We start from the raw sequence: 14,546 nt of genomic DNA on the forward strand, positions 1-14,546 counted from the left end.
AATGGGTCAAGCACACAGTTCTCCCCTTTCCTTCCCTCTCTAATTCCTGTGCTTGCTGTCCTTTTTATTTAATCTCTGTCATAAAAATCTACTTTGCTTCCTTTGTTTATGTTTGGCCGCTGTAACTAGTAGGCACTTCTCTTCAATCTCTGACCCTAAAGACTTGTGCCCTCCTCAAAGCACAAGTCTATGCTTTTGCTTTAAGGATTGAACAGGTTTAATGTCTAACATCCTCTTCTCAGTATCTGATTTCACCTTGACATTTTCCTTCTCTTGTCAAGCTTCTGTATGCTTTTTTTCATCCATTGAAGCAAAAACACTTTGGAAAGGAAACTCTATTTTTTTTTTCAGTTTATAAATGAGTCAAATGAGTCACAGAGGTAAAAATGTGCTAGCTAAGAACATTCATCTGGTCAGTAACAGCTAAGAATAAAATCCAGGTCTCTTGACCCCAATCCAAAGCATGTTGGATCACCCTGCTTTTATCCGCTGAAATCACAGTGTGTGACTTGTTAAGTTGCTAGTCAGCACAGGCAAGAATGGCAGGAAAAGGCATTAAAGTTGGAACAAAAGCTGCTGCTTGTGTATGTGGAATACGTATTATCTAGACTCTAAGTAAAAACAAGAGCACAAGAAAAATTTCCTTTTCCTTATTAACTGCGCCATGGGTACCACCGGTGAAATTTTTCTTTCTCAGTATCAGTTATGAAGGTATGTTTCTGTTGTACTCCATACCTCATGCTTGGTAAAATGGGTTGAGATGATAACCCATCTTCTACTTGCCTAGCCAAGAGTACTTTTCTTCCTATTTGCATAATTCTCAATGTATCTCCTTGCAACTGAGCATGTGTGCTTTAAGCTGAAACCCTTGAGATTATCATGGCATGTGACCCTTACTTCTACCTAGTAACTTAGTGTTGGGGAGGACTTCCTCACATTGAAGGAGCTCAATCCAAGTCACTTGCCATTTCTGCAAAGCTGGGCTCAGACAGAAAGAGAGACAAAGGACATCTTGATTTTACAATCTATTAAAGTTGAGTGCATGGTGTGGGGTTCGATAGCCTGAAACCAGGAACATCTCTCTTGTCAGCTAATGACTGCTAAATGAGATCCAATAATACATCACAGGAAGAAAATCTGATTATTTATTGGGACCAGGTTAGGATGAGAGAGAGGAGGTGAGGCTTGGAGCCAGATTCCTGAAGCCTCACCTCAGGCTGTAAAGGCAGATGTCAGTTTGTTGCTCTCCTGTTGGTTTATGTTGAATTAATTCAACCACCACTGCTTAAGGCTATTTTTTCTGAGTCTATTCTACAGCCTAATGCCTAGGGCCTTCTCTCAAAGTACAAAAGTGGGTTTAAATTCCAGCATGAGACAATTGAAGCAAAGCCTCTCATTTCTGGGGAGAATGCCCTGCCATGGGGACAGTGGGAGAGAGAAAAGGAGCAAGAGACTCAAAAATAGAAATAAAAATTAAGCAAAGACTGCTGCCAGCTGTCCTTTCAATTGGATGCCCTTTCAGAGAGCTGTGTTTGAACACCAGGCTGAAGTGTCCAAATACTGGAGGGGTTTTGATGATGAATCTCTTTTCATAGATCCACTTAAAAGTGTAATAAGTTCAAAACTGTATTTTGTGAATAAAGTTGGATTTCAATTATACTCCTCAGAATCCCATTGTTGCTCCCTGTCTTGCATGCTGGCTATCTTAAAACACATTCTTCTCACCTAGCCAAGGTGTTTACTTGCATTTTGCACTCTCCTTCTGTCCTGTTTTAGACTTGACCTTTTCACAAAAGTTCGTCATAAAAGAGTTCTGGGTATAGAGGTTAGATGAAGTCAGATGATATTTTCTATTGGCAAATTAACTAATGTTTGCCAGATTTTACAGAAATATGCATAGAAAAGGCTTGTGAGTGACCCTTGAATATTTCTGTTATAATCAACATAGAATTAGCATTGCAAAGATGATTTATTTATGCCTAGGTGGGATGAAAATGAAAGTGAAGCCTGTAGCAAACATAGTGAGACAGCTGATAGTTTATGCTCTTTATTTTAAAGCAGGTGGATGACCACCATTTATGAAATAAAGCAAAAAGATCCCCAGTTTCAGTCAGATGCAAAAAAGTGCCATCTCTTCAAACAACAGACTGGCTTGGTGTTGGTATGCCATCGTAATCATCTGAGTAGTGCTGATACTGGTCAGTAAGGAGAGGCTGATGCAAATCATCCTTATTTTTCTTGACCCGTACGATACATGCAGCAGCAGCAAAGATAATTGCAACAAGAACCAGTGCAGTCACTATTGCAATAGTGATCATCTCTGTGACACGGAGAGCCCGAGCTGAGAAAGAAAACAAAAGGCAAAGATATTAAAAGCAAATGTTGAGTATATGGATGAATAACAGAGGTTCAGACTGAAACTCACCATTTGTCATTATTCACTGAGCTGGGGAGCAGAACTAATTCAATTTTTTTTGATAATTTTTTTCAAAATGTGAGAAGATTTAGTCTATCTTGCTCCACTTTAAAATCTGCTCTGGACCTTTCTCCTGCCACTCGGTTTGTGAAGAATTGCATTCCCTCTAGGAAGTTAATGAAGCTGTTTTGGTATGAATAAGGATGTTCTACAAAGTTAAGATCCAAATGGGAACTTCCCCTAAAATTGAGGTAGACACTGACAGCTTTGTGCTGGAACAATCTCTGACCAGTAGCTATACCAAATCCCAGACACACACCTGGAAAGTTAGGCAGGAAAGGAGAAAAAGCCTTTACAAAGACAGCAAGTCATGTGGGTCAAACTTGTGTAACTTTCAAGGGACAAAGATACAGTGTATAAAAAAAAAGGAAAGGAAGCATCTAGGTTGCACAGTTTACCTGGCCACTCGACTTCATAGCTGTATCCCAGGTTTTCAGGTGCAGTAACAAACATTTCATTATTGGTTACTGGAGGCCAGAAAGGCACCATGTTGTACTGTCGGTTATGTCCAATAGGGGCGTTCTCCAGTGGGTATGTTGAGATATCTAAATTTGAAAGTCAAATCACATTTCTGTAAATAAATTCAAAATAAATTGCACTTCTTCATTTTTTTTTTCAGCTCAGGGTTTTGAGTGCCCCAGGATGCTTTTTCTGTTGTTTCAGAAGGATTGATTTTCTAGTGTGGCAGATATAAAACAGAGGCTTTACTCTGTCCAAAACCAAGGCCACTAATATTATCTCTGGTTTTGAATAGAAACCACCAGTAAATTGTAAAAAATACTGCCTGTGTTGGACTTTTCATTTCTTCTCACTTGGAAAAGAAGAAATATGGTAAAGACTTTTTTCTACATTCTAGCATTGCCTGATTGTAACAATGATGAACAGCTCTCTCCTCAGGAGGACAGTTGATGTAAATTCCAGTGGAATTTTTTTGCAAAATTATGTTAAATCAGAAGGAAGTCAGCTGAAATTAAAAATAAAACAAAAAAAAAACCAAATAAACAAAACCACAAAAACCCCACCAAAAAACCCCAAAAACAAACAACCCAGAAAAAACCCAAAAAAAACCCCAACCAAACCAAATTAAACCAGCAGCAACAAAAACAGCAACAAGAACAAAACTCAAAACATAGCGAAAAGGAAACCTATCTTGGTTAAATGATGCTAAACCTTGTGACAGATCATGTAAGAACCACAAGGGGACACAATTGCTCTCTTAGAGCTGATGTGGGAAAATTATATGAGGCGGGTTGTGGAAGCTGCACAAAGAAGCCTCAATTGTGCAGCATCTAAGAGGAATACAGTTGCTGCATTGTGAAGACTGATGCATAGACATAAAGTTTAGACCAAATTCTCCCCCTAGTTCATTGATGTCTGTCTCCTTCCTTCTTTATTTTTTTCCTTCATTCCTTGCATATCCATCCTTCTGTTCTTTCTTTCTCCCTGCCTTTCACTTTTTCCCTTATTACCTTTCTCTGTTCTTTTTGGACTTAAAAAAACAAGGGCAGAAAGAGTAACCATCCTTTAGAAGTATATGGAGATGGTTATTGAATGCTGGCAGTATATCATAAAAGTGGTAAATATGGATGTGTATGGCACCTGTTTTTCTTTGACAAGAAGAAAAAAAGGGTATTTACTCCACACAGCAATGGAATGTCCTTCCAGGGTTACACTGTCTTTGCTCTCTGGAGACAATATATTCGCACATACTGTGTTTTTGAATTGTGCCTGGTCTCTCTGGCCAGGTCCCTTCACAGAGAGTCATTTGCAAATGGATGCCAGTGGGATGAGGAAGAGAGCTTGCTTGCTATTACTTTGTCTTTGTTAACTATACTAACTATAAAAATTCCAGTCCTCTCTCCTAATCTTAGGGGCATCTTGCTGTCCCACAAGAAGCAGTTGAGCTCTTGTGACTACGAAGATTGACAACCACTCATCCTGCTTCTGTCCATGAGAACATCTCACCTGCAGAATGTCGTCTCAGCCACTCGTCAAAAAGAGCATCTGTAAATGTGTGCAGGAGGACAAAAATGGGATCATTTGGTGATAAATGAGTTTGCCCTCCTGTCCCATTCAAAAATAGATGAGCCAAGTTGTGAAGACTTCGAACTGCTGGGTCATATTTTCCCGAAGGATCACTGTACCCTGAATATGCAAAGAAAGAAGAACACAAAAGGTCCAGTGAAGATTTTTCTTGGAAGCTTCAGTCCCAAATGAATACCTTTTGTCCTCTGAAAGGCTTTAATATTGTTGTGTTGCTTTACTTAAAAAAAATTGGTAGCTAATTCTCTACCTACTGACATTTGAGAAATGTTCCTGAAATGCATAATTTTCAGATTAAAATAGCCTTTATAAAAGAATGCTGAGTATGTGGACTGCAAAGCTGCTGGGTTCTAATGCCAAAATGGCCAAAATAAACAACATCATAGCATGGAAATAGAGGCATATATATTTAGGTCCTACATATATCTAACTATAAATAAGTAGTTGTGTATGTTTTCTAACTGCTTACTAAAGCAGGTATGTGTTGCCATTTATTCTAATGAGCTACCTGTGCATCATTCTCGTGCATCATTTCCATGTGTACCAGAAAGCTTCACATGCTCTGATATTGTTTATTTTTTCAGTGAAGACAGACTTTGTAGTTTTGCTAGTGCCCAAAATCTTATCACCCACACATCAGATGTTATGATCTGAAGCATCATGGAAACTCCTCCTGTGTTCAAACTTGGGCCAATTGTTCCAGAGAGGGATACATACAGTTAATTGTCTAAAGCTGTGTTTAGATATGTAAGTATTGATAGGCAGGAATCCAAACCATAACTTTGTAATGTTTTCCTCCTAAATGCTCTGGATTATCAAGGTATAGAAGAAGTTTTCAGGATACTGTCTGAGCAGTATAAATCAAATCTTTAGGCTGTTTGCTCTGTTGGGGGTGTGTGTGTGTTCAGGTGCCAGAAAGTTTAGTTTAAAATGTGCAGAGCTTATAGAATAGAGTTTTATGGCCCAGAGAGTAGATCTAGCATGTTTAGCAGTAAATCCTGTACCAAGGCCTCAATTACTATTTCAATACCATTGCACAAAGTGCTACCAAAGCTTTCAGTTTATTTGCTTTCTTTTGTTTGTTTTATTCAGATACAAGAATAACTGCTAGATGCACTTGTTTGCCTCATTTGGGGATGCATCGGCATCAATCCACAGGCAAGGACCATATTTTAAACAAAGACAATTTATTAACTATGTTTCAAGGACCTGAAGTTAGTTTCTACTTAGTATACCAGCAACAGACTCCTGAGACTTCCACCCATTTTAAGAAACATGAGCTATAGCTATAAAGTAATTTATCAAGAGCTTATTTCCACTTAATATTAATCTAATACTTAATGCTAAGAACAATGTATTCTTATTGCCCAGTCATCTGTCTCTACACTCATACTTCCAACAGGAAAAATGGCAAGACTGCTTCTTGACTTATTTGGAGTTGCTCCAGGTCGTTTTATTTGCTGTGTTTACCTTCTACTGTGTTACGGAAACTGTCTGTTGAATTGGAATAGAAAGGAGGAGTGTCAAATACACCAACTTCCAAACACTGAGCGACATCCTCAGGCTCTGGGAGACGCTGTACCATAGGTCGTGCTACATTTCCAGCAGGATTTCTTCGGATGGGACCACCCTCAGTGCCTGGAAATGGAGAGAAGAGAGAAAATGAATTAGTGCAGAACAGTAGGCCACAGAATAAATCCTTCTCAAGACTGAACCATGGAGAAAAAAAGTCCCTCACAATGACATTTACACAGAATGAACCAGCCAGTTCCTTATGTCAGGCAAAGGATCTTCATGGGGTGCTGTGTTCTGGATCCTCTACATCAGGATGTGAAAAGGTGTTTAGAAGCTTCTTACTGAAGTTTGTTTTTCTCTAAGTGATTTTAAAAAAAATTTCCATAGACTTTTAATGTGATTTCCCTTTGAGACCTACAACAAGATTTCTGAGGATGTCCTGATAGAGTAGCTAGGTAAGACTATAGCTGATAATATAAATGACTAACCCGATATTGAGAGGGTTCCTGTTTTTTCCTCTATTTCCATGTCAATGCTTTTATGAATATAGAAGAAATTTATGGGGATGTTTTAAACTCCTGTAATTTGGGTAGGCATGCTAGAATCCATTATTACTCACATTCACAACATGGTCCACATAATTAATGTGAGGATTTTTTAGACGTTCTCATTTTAGGAGCAGAATGGCATGAAGGTGGTGAGTTGAGTAGTCAGAAGAAAACTTAAGCTTCAGTTAAGAAATTACACTGTCAGACTAAATTATTTATGGTGCAGGAGATGAATAGATACTGCATAAGAAGGGAGGGCAAAACGTTTAATTTTTCCTATGCTACAATCTCTTGATAGTATGTTGATATGATATTACCCCAACAGACTGATAAATCATGGATCAAGAATATTCAAAAACCACTTTAGGACCTTTTGGCTGTAAAAACCCATTACAATTTAAAGTATTATATTTATTTATTATTAAGAGAATTTTCTCTCCAGGTGTCTTCCATCATTCATACTTACTGTTACAGATTGTTCCCAATGTTTCATAATCTTCTACATTTTCACAGAGCACTCGCCACTGAGAGAAGATTGAGTTCTGGCTTATAAGAGAGACATCAAAATTGCTTCTAGCTCCCATCAAGTCATCTGAGCAGATATCACATGTATTTTGTCCTGTTGCAAAGTTCCAGTAGGGCAGTCCAAAACTGGGGTCCTGTAGCATGTTCTAAACCACATAAATATGGTGTTACTATGATTATGACACAGGCAGCTGTAATATTTACTGCTAGAAGGATGCTAAGAAACAGCTAAATACATCTTAGTAAAAGTCAGAATCCTGCCTTGTGGAGGAGAAGCACTCTATGGAAAATTTATGTATAAGATTTGAGTAGTTTTTCACATTGATAACTTTGTTCCACAGAACAGATAGCTGGAGTACTGAACTGAGTCATGGATGTCCCTCCCTAATTAGACAGTACCTCTTCCGTGAAACCATACTGTGAGTAGTAAGAAACATAAATTTACACTGAGACCCTGTTTTCCAAATATTTTAATGGCCTGTCAGCAAGAGCAGTGTTAGTAGTGCACATAATAACTAGGCCGACTGTGGAACAACTGAAGGAAATGTAAAAAATAGGTATACTGACTTTCCCAATTGTCATTGTTTGGTTCTAGTATGGGTTGGAGTCGACCAGTTCTGGAGTTAGTGAGGCAAAATTATTTTGACTAATGATCAAGTCTACCGACATAAATAGGAGTATATATTAAATCACAGAGAGATAGAACTTCTCAGGACTTCCACATAGCAAAGTGCCACTGATGACAAATCTGTGTCATGGAAGGGAATTTGTGCCTCAGCCTGATGTAAAGCAATTAAAGATAGTGGAAACACTGAAGTGATTTCAGACACTATTTAGTCCTGACCTTGAAAACTTAATTCTTGCTTTTTTAAGAAAGATGATGGTCCATAAAATACTATACCCTCTTTATGAATAGGACTGCATAAGTGAAAAGAAAAAAGAGAATCACTGATTTATGGAGCAGGGTACAACAAAACACTAATTTCTCTAACCAGTTACACAAATAAAATGTGATTCTGAATCACTAAGCCACCTGTGTTGTCACATTCTTCAGAATTTCTGCTGCTTTGATTAATGTTATTCAAGAATCACAGTGCTGAGATTAAAAACACAACTGGAAATAACTTTGTTGTTCCAATAAAATGTCTTTTATAGATATATCTAGAATATGTATCTTTTTTCCAAGAGATTTTTATGCCAGTTTTACATTTTCTCTTGCTCTGATTAAAATATTATTTCTAACATCTCTATAAAAGTGATAGTCTGAAACCTTAATGCATTCTATTAAACTTAGTATGCCAAATGAGTTACTAAATATTAAAGCAGAATCATTTCAACATGTAGAAAAAGCTGCTATAATTTTTTGCCTATTATAATAAGGAGAGAAGTTTTTTAACTGTCCAAAGCATAGCATTAATACCAGTCAACATTAACATGAACTTCACCTGCATGTCTCTTTCAAGCTGCAGTAGATGGTACCTATGCCACGTGACAAAAGCTGGTCCCTCATGAGAGAAATCAACTCCTCCAAAACTCTGCTGCCCTGCACCAAGGAAAGTCTTCCTGACAGAATAATAATGAGACCACACAAAGTAGTTATAAATGGAGATATTCTCGAACTGAGGTGTGTTGCCATCTGGTCCAAAAATTTCTTCACGTCTTCGTGTGGCAATAACGATGTCAGGATGGATTGTCATCTTGGCTTGGTGTAAAGCGTTCACAAAGCGATTTCTTTCTTCTGCACTTAGATCCAAAAGATTCCTTCTGACTGTGATAACAGAGAAGAAACCAATTACCAAAGTAATAGACACTCAAGACTGATCTCACAGAACTAATTTATTATGTTCCTAATAATTCTGGGTAAATCCATTCTCCTTCAAAAATTTACCCTTTTTTTAATGGGGGAAATTCACTGAGCATAAATAGAAGGTGTCATTTATTATGAGAAAAGCTAAAATAGATTAAAATAAAGGCCAAATCCTTGCAATTTTATTGCTTTGGAAGAACTGTTACAGATTATCTTTCCATCCTTCCAGAGAAAAGACAAAGACATGTCATACAAACCTTTCAGAATTTCATCTAATATACTGAAGTTTTCCTGTGGTAGGACTCTCCCTGAAATGAATACTATAAACCAATTTATAATAATTAGAAACTCTCTGTTTAGCAATTTAATGAAGCATTAAATTTTTTATTTTTGAACCTTTGTAGGAAAAATGGGAGATTCACCAGTGAATTATTGTGAATTTCACACAGTACAATATCTCTTTAGTGCCATTACCTAACATTATTAACATTCACGATATATTAGTCCTTTTTAGAGGTATATCTCAAAATAATTAAAAAATATCACTGCCATATAGAGAGAATGAAACAAGGAAGAAAACTGACTTGTTAGAGTACCAGCATTTCAGCAAGAAGAACAGAGTTCAGGTCTCCTCAGTCCTTCTTTGACCTAGTCTGAGAAGGTTTCAGGCTAAGTTTAGACTAAGATGCAGATAGAAGTCCTCAGTGTTTTTATTCTATATTTACTTACTGTCATTATAAAAATACTGCACAAATCCATAATTTTCCAAATGAGTGACAGATTATGTTGCTACAAGAAGCAACATATCTTCAAACTTAATCTATATGAAGAATAAAAGTTAAATATATTTCACTAAAAAATGTTGACTCAGTGGCATATTTTAGCTTTTGGGAAATTCAAAGAAATTCTTTTATGAAACATGAATTTCATGCAAGGACTGTGTATCCTGAAACATGCTTTTCTGTTTTACAGAACTTAACTGACATACTAGCCCTCAGGACTGATGAAGTGGGATTTTTGTTGGTTTTTCTTGGTTTTTTGTTTGGTTGGTTGGTTGGTTGGCTCATTGGTTTGTGGTGTTTTCTGTAGAGTTTTAAGTAGAGAACTAAAAGGATCCATCTAATTCTGATTTACATAGGAATCTTAACATTCTCATTTTCAAAGTATATGCCTAAACCACAATGAAAAATTGTGACTATTATTAGAATTAGTCAGGAACTGAGAAGATATGAAGATACCAAACTGCATTTTACAGCAATTTACAGTATGGATATGCCAACACTAATGCAGTAGTTATTTCTAAAATCTGAGCAGATGCAGCCAGGTCTATGAATGGGCAAAAGAGGTGACCTCAATGTGAAATATTTAAAACATAATAAGTAACTAATTTTTTCTTTTCAAACTCATGTTATCATGCATGATATATCTGATTTGCTTGGCATTTTAATGCATTGCAAAGGATTTAATGAGAGAAAAGTGAAAAGTGCCCTTGTACATTCTAGCAAATCAGCTAAAACTGCTGCTTGCCTGTCTCTAGGTTTATGTTAAGTTTGTGTGTCTTAACATTTATCCATTGATTATTCCTTGGACTTACTATCATTGTAAAAGAGAATAGGTCAGAACACCAGAAAGTGCAATCTGGCTTAGCAGATCCAATTCACAAGTCATATTTTCTGCTTTCTAATTTAGTTCTTGAAGCTCAAAGGGTGAAACAAAAGATTCAAAGATCTTTCCTGTAACCATCAACAAGTAATTATTAAGAAATTGTTGTTAAAATTTTGATTTGGTAAGCAGTCCTCTGTTAACCCTTGTTGAAACATGCTCTTATATTCATGGAATGTTTCCTTATCTGGTGAAAATATCAGTGCTGATTTCTGTTTCTGCAAGAGGCACTGCATACTTGTGCTAGAGACCTCTTGTTCCTGCTATCAACAGAACCCATTGCTCATTTGGGGGGATTATAGATTTTGCAAGATTTCAAAAACATCTTTAAACTTAAAAGTGTTTAAGTTAAAAAAACAAAGACTGAAATCTTGTCCATTCAGATTGTTTTGACTTAAGAACAAGGATCTGTTCCCAAGCCTCTTTGTCTTTTTTAATTTACCTATAATATTCAACATTTTTCCAGTCCTGCAAGGACTTAATAGCCATTTAAAAAAAAAAAAATCAAAGATCTGTTTAGTGATATACTAGGCTAAACTGAAACTGGAGAGCTCTCAGAAAGGCTTACCACATCCTGGATTGATAAATTTGAACTGTCTATAGTCATGACTTAATGTTTTTAAAGATATTAACAGCAATAAAGTAAGTGAAAATTTACCGGGCCAGAAAGGTAGTTCAGAATTTTATAAGGGATTTTGAATGAAAAGAACTGCTGTCACACTCAAAATAGTCAAAAGATATTAAACATATCAAAGTATATATTATTCCCAGACACACTCACAAACACATATGCATGTCTATATACATAGTTTTACTTTTAAATAAATCCAAATAATAAATTTCTGTTCCATTTAGATGTTCTATTCTTTAATGGACTTTCCTCCATTGACTACAGGTTTCTTTTTTCCTTTTACTGGGTAGTAAATATAACTAATTGATACACATGCTGAACAGCTCATCTAGCACCTGCCTTAATAACCCCTTTAGCAACATGCCTTTGCCAAATAAACATAAAGGACATCTTTTATTTTAAAGAGAAGAAATATGCCAGGTGCATTTAGAGGCAAGCACCGACAGCAAGCAATTCCCGTGTCATAATTCCGATGTTCTTACCTATGTTGATCTGCTGGCTGCAGGTAGGTCCCGTCCATCCGGGGCGGCAGGAGCCGCAGTTGTAGCCGGAGAAGTTTCCATTGCAGCGGCAGGTTTGGTTGAAGAAGCGGATGGGCCACTGCTCGCGGTCATCGCGCCCGTCGTGGATGTACTGCGGCCCGTGGGGTCGCGAGTCCACCGTCACCGGCACGCACCGGCCCCGGCCCGTGGACACGCCACACCGGTCAGTGCCCGGCCCAAACACAGGGAAATAGTCTGGGCAGCACATGCCGCTCCTCAGGGACTCGACAGTTGCGCACTGCCGAGGGAACTGAGCTCCAGCTTGGCCCAACATGCTGAGCAGCAGCAGCAGGGAAAGGCAGGGCAGCCTGGGGATCCGCATGGCAGCGGGTCAGGCAGAGCCGGCTCGTTCCCAGAGCTGGCTGTCCACACACGCTGGCCTTCCTCTCCTGTGATGGGACACCCAGCTCCCTCTATGGAGAGACAGAGAAACAGAGAGAGAAAGAGAGAAAGCAGAATAAAAACAAATTATACAAATCTCCCTTTTACCCCAGAAAATTCTTTCTAGCTCTACACTTCAATACTCTGTCTGGAAAGGCAAATGACTGTAGCTGCAGACACTAATGTTGTTCTTCTCACTATCTGCACAAAAGATAGTAACTAAGCAAATCTATATTTGCTCATTAGCTTCTAAATTCTTCCAAAATGTTCATTCACATTCTACACTTGCCAGGCAGATTTGCTTCACTGCCACAAAATTCTAAAACCTGACTCAGGCACCAGTTCTCTGAAACTTTTATTTTCACCCCCCCTTCTCTCCCCCAGTGCATGCCTTTTCTGCATCTAATTAGTGTATCTCATTCTCCTCTCTATTTTCTTGCTGTTCTCCAATGCCAGCTCATGCAGAAAGTGAAGCTATACTTCTTCATGCATTGTACCTGTTTTCTCTTCTGGTACCTCTGCACTGCTGAGGTCCTGTTCTATCTCTGCACGTCCTATGACTGTCTAACCTGAAATAAGCCTGGCTAATTTCTCTCCTGGTTCAGTCTGCTTTCTAATCCTTCTTGTAGCAACACAGTATGGTTTGGCCTCACCCTCCTTCCTCTCTTAATCCCCTTTCTACTTCAGTGCATTTCTCTGGACTTTAAGTACTTGACTAGCACATGATTTCTTTCATGCTTATCTCCTTGTGATTTTACAAGTTTTAGCAAAGGTCAGAGACAAATACTTGAATTCAAAACAGAACAAATGTGAAGTTGGGTTTTTGTTTGTTTTTTTTTTTAATTGCTTGCAAAGAAAGGCTCACTTTAAAACAGAAAAAGAGCACTGGGGAAAACCACATTTAACAGACACTTAGAAAAAAACCTTAAGATGGCATTTTCAAGATCAGGCTGAAGTAAGAGACTAAGATGTTATTTATAAAATTAAAGACTCCAATCTTAAAGTAATAGTTTTAATTTTAACAATTTATTTGAAACAAAAATAAAAAGACAATGATCACATTGGAACTTCCTGAAATGCTAAGTTCTGAGCAGGTGCTATGAAGGGTAATGAAACAAAGAAATTGTCAAAACCCATCTCTTAAATGAAAAAAATTTTTAATTTTTCAAGGATAATTTCTGCTGCTCAAAAAAACTGACCTTATTCAAACTATCACTCTCTTTCTTAGCTTTTGATGAGGATGGACTTCAGTGAGATGGAGATACGTCAAGAAACATCTTAACTGGTGTCAAGACAAAATATTAACAAGTTTTCTGGGAAAATGTTCAATCACAGTGTAACTGACATCAAGCAGAAAATGGATTATCTACTCCTTCTGCTTCCCTATGTGTAAGTCCTAATGTGAGATTGCACCCATTTCTGGCAGAAGGACGAAACAGTTTTTTTGTGCCTTTATTCTTGCCAACCAGCCATGCATCAGAGCAGTGAACCTTGTGCTTTGTGTCTTGTATAACCCAACATGCCTGCTTCAGTGTAGGACCTAGGCTTTTAGTACACTTCTCTGTCTCTTTAATCCATTCTCCATTTGCAGACAGGCATATTTGCTAATCCTCAAATGAACCTTTATTCTTTTCTGGCTTCCACTTCATTCTCCATTTTTGCCTATATTCTCTTATTTACTAGCTTATCCTGCTTCTCTCCAAGCTTACACCTTTTCTCTTTGAACATGTCTGTTGGGACATGTGTGACACAAATTCACTGTTTTCACATCAGAAAGTAAACCTGAGCTGGTAAAAAACCTCTTGAGATTTTATCTGAAAAGAACTTCAAGTTCACAGATGAAGCATAGAGGTTTAGCTATGAATATTTAGCAAATACAGCAAATTCATAATAAGCTTAAAAGGGATAAATCCTGCTCCTTAGACAAAGCCCCAGCAAAACATGGCAAACAAATCTACTGACTGGGGTTTCCTGGCATAATAAAACTCCCTTGTAATAGTGTGCATGATTTAGACCTTTGGTAAACCTCCTGCGTAGAAAATACCTATGAATGTTTTACAACAGACTACTAGTGATGCACTGCTGAGGATCAAATCCCTTCTTTGCCCCCAGGTGTTCCCTTGGGCTTCCTGTTGGAAATGTTGCTGAAGAGTTTGGTGGAAACCAATCCTTTTTGTAATCTTTATTTTGATATTTGTGTCTTTGGAGATATTCTTGCCTTTAGAAACTCCCGCTTTGCTACTGTGCCTGGAATGATTTGACCTTGGAGATTATCCAAATGCATAACATCTGTGTTTCTGTGGCTCAGTTCAGAAAGAGCTTGTCTACAAAAGCAAGGTAATGAGGAAGATGTCAGTGTGTGAACCTCTAGCTCACTAATTGCCTGTGTGGACTAAAAAACCTGAAAATAGAGTTA

The 14,546-nt window shown here is 37.8% G+C and overlaps 1 protein-coding gene across 2 annotated transcripts; it reads right to left on the bottom strand.

The window, feature by feature from the left end:
• Window positions 1-2,031: 2,031 nt before the first annotated feature.
• TYRP1 (tyrosinase related protein 1) lies at window positions 2,032-12,796 on the bottom strand. 2 transcript variants are annotated; one of them, XM_085042671.1, is made up of 8 exons: window positions 12,700-12,796; window positions 11,690-12,162; window positions 8,553-8,875; window positions 7,049-7,253; window positions 5,990-6,157; window positions 4,442-4,621; window positions 2,875-3,021; window positions 2,032-2,341 (listed from the first exon to the last, which is right to left on the bottom strand). In XM_085042671.1, exons 2-8 carry the CDS (start codon window positions 12,069-12,071, stop codon window positions 2,136-2,138), a joined length of 1,611 nt encoding a protein of 536 aa, XP_084898797.1. In that variant the 5' UTR covers window positions 12,072-12,162; window positions 12,700-12,796; the 3' UTR covers window positions 2,032-2,135. The 2 variants fall into 2 exon arrangements, with proteins under 2 accessions (XP_084898797.1, XP_084898795.1); XM_085042669.1 differs by having other exon boundaries at window positions 12,628-12,796.
• Between the last annotated feature and the right edge of the window lie 1,750 nt (window positions 12,797-14,546).

This window comes from Lichenostomus cassidix, chromosome Z (genome assembly GCF_008360975.1).
Source record: "Lichenostomus cassidix isolate B80296 chromosome Z, HeHo_3.0, whole genome shotgun sequence".
In the NCBI taxonomy this organism is placed as follows: domain Eukaryota; kingdom Metazoa; phylum Chordata; class Aves; order Passeriformes; family Meliphagidae; genus Lichenostomus; species Lichenostomus cassidix.